Source organism: Ctenopharyngodon idella, chromosome 15 (assembly GCF_019924925.1).
Source record: "Ctenopharyngodon idella isolate HZGC_01 chromosome 15, HZGC01, whole genome shotgun sequence".
NCBI classification, from domain to species: Eukaryota; Metazoa; Chordata; class Actinopteri; order Cypriniformes; family Xenocyprididae; genus Ctenopharyngodon; species Ctenopharyngodon idella.
This window is the reverse complement of record NC_067234.1, coordinates 6,482,151-6,488,150: the sequence shown is the minus strand read 5'-3', so window position 1 is coordinate 6,488,150 and position 6,000 is coordinate 6,482,151. Positions and strand designations below refer to the sequence as shown.

At 37.6% G+C, this 6,000-nt stretch overlaps 1 protein-coding gene across 5 annotated transcripts in view; it reads right to left on the bottom strand.

Annotated features, from left to right (window-relative positions):
* Positions 1 to 1,076: 1,076 nt before the first annotated feature.
* fat3a (FAT atypical cadherin 3a) overlaps positions 1,077 to 6,000 on the bottom strand; it is a 193,526-nt gene continuing 188,602 nt past the window's right edge. For all 5 annotated transcript variants that reach the window (XM_051862509.1, XM_051862511.1, XM_051862513.1 and 2 more), the window contains one exon: positions 1,077 to 4,652. In XM_051862509.1, the coding sequence (XP_051718469.1) occupies positions 4,150 to 4,652 (503 nt within the window). In that variant the 3' untranslated portion in view covers positions 1,077 to 4,149. The remainder of the gene's footprint in view (positions 4,653 to 6,000) is intronic.

Sequence of the window (6,000 nt, the reverse complement as noted above, 5' to 3'; positions counted from 1 at the left end):
TCTGCGCGAGCAGGGTGCGCGGAGGCATGCAAATACATGTGTTGACAGGCAGGTAGGACATCCTATCATTGCCTTCGGACTGAATGCAGTGATTGGACAAACATTTTTTGGTCCTGAGACTTCCATAGACGATATATGTACATTTTTTAATATTTAGACCACTTCTATTATTTGATTGCTTTCAGAATGTAAAGAGAGTTTCAACAAGTATAATAAAAAGTGTTTATGAAAAAAATTGCCTACCCTACCTTTAAAATGCATTATATTTTCAGATTCCATCTGGAATTGGTTTTGTCATGTTTTAATGCATTATACTTTCTAAAGGTGAAACAATGCAGAATTATAATGTATTATAACTGTGATTACAATTATTCATGAGGCCATACAATGCATTATAAGGTGTATTACAAGGTTTAATTAATGCATTAAAAATACTTTTATAATGCTTTATAAAGCCTTAATATTATATATAAAGGCTTTAAGAATGTGAACCAAAAACACAGCATCATGAACAATAAGATTGGACATTTAGTAAGAAGGAAGTAAATAAAGGGTTAAGGCCCATTCACACCAAGAACAAAAACAATAAAGATAACCCTTAAGATATAGTTCTAAAAATCATTTAAAATATAAAAGAATAGAGGAGTCCACACCACAACTATATCGGCACCAGGAAATGATATTGTTGGAATAACTTTTAGAATTATTTTCTCCAGTTGATTAATGATAAAAGCATTGACAGCCAATCAGAATCCATCCAACTTTAAAGAGCTCGAGCTTTTAAAGTGGCAGATGACAAAACTGCAGCGCTTATAATAAACGGAACAATATCATCCGCTGGTGTGGACGCTAATATAGTTATCATTGTAGTTATCGTTCTTGGTGTAAACTTGCTTTTAATATTGATTTTTATGTTGTCTTTAACAAAATATAAACTTTAAAGCAGTATTCAGTTTGATCAATATTCTTTTTTTTTTTTTTTTTTTTTTTAAATTTTAGCATTGATTTAAAAAAAAAAAAAAAAAAAAACACACACACAAAACAAAAACTAAAAAATCCAGGAGTGCAGAAAAGCATTTTTACACTTATAACAGGCATGTTTTAATACTGTTTTTCACAGTCAACAGAACAACATGAATCAAATATGAAATTAAAATGAAACAAACAAACAAATGAATAAAAATAAAACCCCCTGCACAAAGTAATTCCCTTTTCTATAATATAAACTCGGTGAAACGAAATAAAAATACAATACAAAAAAGATGGGCGGAAAAACTGATATTTTGAAAAAGTAAAAAGCAGTTTTTTACTGTGAAAAAAGGAGCTGCAAAAAAAAAAAAAAAAGACAAGCAAAAGCACGTGTGCACACATTTGTTAAAAAATGTCAGCTAAAATACGTGAGTTTGTGTGTTTGTCCTTTTCGTCCGCACCAAACGCTCGCAGGATGCACAAACCCTGCCATGATTGCAGTTCAATATCTACAAAATCTGGATTTGAACAACTTACTTATATACACTGTACAACAATTTGTCAAAATTACAGCTTTTACAAAAAATGATCCGCCCAATGGCATTCAAAATTACAGTGCACGCTTTTAAATCAGCTCACAGCAAACATCTCAATCATGTTCCCTTCAGGCTAAAATGCCATTCCAACCCAAAGTTGGTCCACAGTATCATGCCTCTCTCTCTCCCTCATTCTCATTTTGATTTATATTTTATTGATTTTCACTTTCTTTACATTTTCTTTCCCTGCATCTTTTATTCATTATTCTGTTTCAGGACTTGGCTTTTCCCTCTTTCTGACTTGCTGTTATTGCTTTCGCTCTCTCATTCTGCTTTTTCTGGTTTTGGATCGGTAAAGAACCGGAGGAGGTTTGGACTGCAAGCTACTACAGGCATGTGTCATTCTTGCATTGTAAGTGCCTGTGAACACACAAATATTATTGGACACGGCGATGATATTCTGCTTATGGCTTTCTGATATGCAATCGTGATGTTTTCACAAGACAAAAAAGGGCAGACGTAACTTACAGAAGAGAGTCGCCCACGTTCCATTAAAACACTCACACGCATCGAAAATGATCAGTTTGAAAAATAGTGCTATTAAGGATCCGATTAATGCTTCACACAAAAGACGATGTTGCTACCAGTCCAGGGACTTAAATATGGCATGACAGAATCATTTCAGACAGGGCCGCTGTAAATCTGACTTTATCGTCCATCAGTTTAGTGCAAAAAAAAGTCAATGCATTAAATCAAAACAAACAAAAAAACGACATTTTGGGAAGATACAGAAAACGTGTGCTTTTTGACAATTTATAGAAAACAGATTCATATCCGTGTTCTGTACCAAAACCTAGTGAGCTGCCTTTTAAGGTGGCATCCGAACTGAAATGTTCCCTCATAAGTGAGTGATTTAGAATGATCTACAAAGAAAACAAATCAACTGAATCATAATTTACTGAAACTTGCTTAAACCAGCCTAAGATGGCTGGCTGGTCTCCCAGCCTGGCCAAGCTGGTTACACTGAGGTCTTTTTTGAGGGTTTTATAGGGGGTTTGGGCTCTTGGGAAACCAGCTGTCTGACCAGCTAAACATCTGCTTGCTGAGAGAAATGTTAAAGGGTTAGTTCACCCAAAAATGAAAATTCTCTCATTAATTACTCACCCTCATGTCGCTCCACACCTGTAAGACCTTCGTTCATCTTCGGAACACAAATTAAGATATTTTTGATGAAATCCGATGGCTCCGTAAGGCCTTCATTGACAGCAAGATAATTAACACTTTCAGATGCCCAGAAAGCTACTAAAGACATATTTAAAACAGTTGATGTAACTACAGTGGTTCAACCTTAATGTTATAAAGCGACAAGAATACTTTCTGTGCGCAAATACTTTTTGTGCGACTTTATTCAACGATATCTAGTGATGGGCAATTTCAAAACGCTGCTTCATGAAGCTTCGAAGCTTTACGAATAGTTTGTTTTGAATCAGTGGTTCGGAGCGCGTATCAAACTGCTTTAAATAAGAACTGTATTAAATAAGTTTTTAGTACCTTCCTGGGCATTTAAAAGTGTTAATTATCTTGCTGGCAGTAGAGGCCTCACTGAGCCATCAGATTTTATCAAAAATATCTTAATTTGTGTTCTAAAGATGGATGAAGATCTTACGGGTTTAGAACGTCATGAGGGTGAGTAATTAATGACAGAATTTTCATTTTGGGGTGAACTAACCTTTTAAACTAGTTTAAGACCAGCAAACCACCATTTTTTCTTCAGCAAAGATTTAGAGTTTGATGCTAACAACAAATAGAAATATGTATCACACATAGATATTGCCTAAGGGTCATTTTAAAACTTATATGTAACTATTTTTAATAACTTTTTTTTTGTATTGAATGAAATACAAGTATATTTATAGTCGACACTCAACATGCTCGACTTGTCTGCCATCTTGGATTACTTTTTTTTTTTTGCAATCCATTCTGGGAAGTATATGTGTGACGCCACCTTATAATTTTAGAGAGTTCATTGTTTTTATGCTGTAATATCCTATTTTAATTTAGGTTGGGTATTAATATTAGTATATTGTTGATTTTTATTCTTTGTTGTATGTAATTGTAGGCTTTGTTTTTAAAAAGTGTAATTACAAAAGATTGATTTTTTGTGAAATTCCAAATAAAGATTTAAACAGAATTTGGATGAATTCTTTTTTCTATTTAGATTTATCTTGAAAGGTAGCATAAAGCTGTAGGCAGCTCACTAGGTTTTCGAATTTTAAACTCACAAAGGGCAGCACCAAACAAATAAGGAACTGGAAGGAGCAATGAAATGCACCAGGCGATTTCTGAAAACACTTCTACAGATCATTGGTCTCCGCTCGATATTACGTTTCTTGTTGCTTTAATCATAAGGTCTCCACCCATGACATCACTTTCGCCACTTCCTGTGCTTTTATATGTGGGCTGCTCATGCAGAGGGCAGCGCTGAGAGTCTGTCTGTGGCGTTGGCAGTCCTCAGACCGTGTCTGCTGCATCTGTCTCGCTTTATTCTCACAAGCACTGACAGACGGGAGAGTTTAGTGTCTTTTATGTCTGAAAACACGTCCAGCTAACGTCAGTAACTGCGTCTTTAGTTCCCGGTGGCGTGTCAGACCTCAGTCTGCTGCGTATGTGGGTGCATGTCCTCCAAACTATCCAAGCTTCCTCCCGTCTCAGAGTCTTCGAACCCACAGGGTGCAGAGGAAACGTCGGAGGCAGAGGAGGCGTTGACGGACAGGCGCTCCTCCCTGCCTGTAAAAGTGCTAAACTCCTCCCCTGCGGAGCCGAGTGGCAGCTGATGCGGGGGCAGATATTGGCTGGGGTGGAAGTGTGGGCGGGGCTTGCGGTCCCCGCTTAGCGTGCTCTCTCTGGAAGCGAGTTGATTGGCGGGTGAGGTGTCGTATTCCTCGGTGGGAAGGGGCGGGGGCAGCTGGTCCTGGGACATAAACTCCTCCTCCTGAGGAGGCGGGTAGTCACTGTCGATATCGAATCCGCCGAGGTAATAGTCAGATTCTAAAGTCACACCTACTTCACCCGTCTCATAGGTGGGAACTTCCTCGATGTCAGGTAGGCGTGTGCTCGGCAGCCAATCGGAAGTGTCCCAGTGGTATGCTGGAGAAACAGGAAACAGGAAGTTAGTAAACATCGAGTGAACAAACAACTAACGGGGTCCTTCGGTAGGTACAGAATCGTGTAGGGCTGCATGCTGGACCATTCTGAAGGAAGGTTAACAGGTTAGATCTCGGTCCTGTCCCAAATGACGCACTTTTCGAGACGGTAGCATGTCTCATTTGCAACCTATGCTCATTGGAAAAACATGCGTCTATCTACAATTTAGTAAAACTCTAAAAACGTACCTATACATACAATTCACTGCAGTTTCCAGCTGTAATGAACACTAGTGGCAGTAAAAAAAACTAAAAACTATTCCTGTTCACACAAATTATGATTACAGGAGCAGATTAACGATTAAAGGGTTAGTTCACCCAAATATGAAAATTCTGTCATTAATCACCCTCATGTTGTTCTACACCCGTAAGACCTTTGTTCATCTTCGGAACACAAATCAAGATATTTTTGATAAAATCCGATGGCTCAGTGAGGCCTCCATTGACAGTAAGACTATTAACACTTTCAGATGCCCAGAAAGCTACTAAAGACATATTTAAAACAGTTCATGTGACAACAGTGGTTCATCCTAAATAATGACGAGAATACTTTTTGTGCACCAAAAAAACTAAATAAAGACTTTATTCAACAATATCTAGTGATGGGCGATTTCATAACACTGCTTCATGAAGCTTCGAAGCTTTACGAATCGTTTGTTTCGAATCAGTGGTTCAGAGCGTGAATCAAACTCCCAAAGCTTTGAAGCTTCATGAAGCAATGTTTTTAAATCGCCTATCACTAGATATTGTTGAATAAAATTATTTTGTTTTTTTGATGCACAAAAAGTATTCTCGTCGCTTCATAACATTAAGGTTGAACCACTGTAGTCACATGAACTGTTTTAAATATGTCTTTAGTACCTTTCTGGGCATCTGAATGTGTTAACCCTTTGAGCGGTACGGTCCCACATATGGGATTTTTATTTCTGTGCCCCTGGGCGTACGGTCCCACATATGGGATTTAGAACGTTCAGCGACATCACATAACTGCTAGACTCAAACTGCGCTTTCGCGCTTTGGCTGCAGGACGGACGCGCTCAGCTCTTGTCATATATCACAGCTATGCAGTGTTTTCAGCCACATAATGTTTATTTAAAGGTTTTAGACATTTCAATACGCATAAGCACCAGTAAAACAATATATTTAGAATTAATAAAATACACACTGATGTCAGACATCAGTGGAAGCAGCAATAACAATCCATTCAAATATAATTTGCCGACATTTACTCAGACACACATAATGGGCCTAAGTAACTATAAAGTTTACTCTATTATTGTTCCAGTTCATCA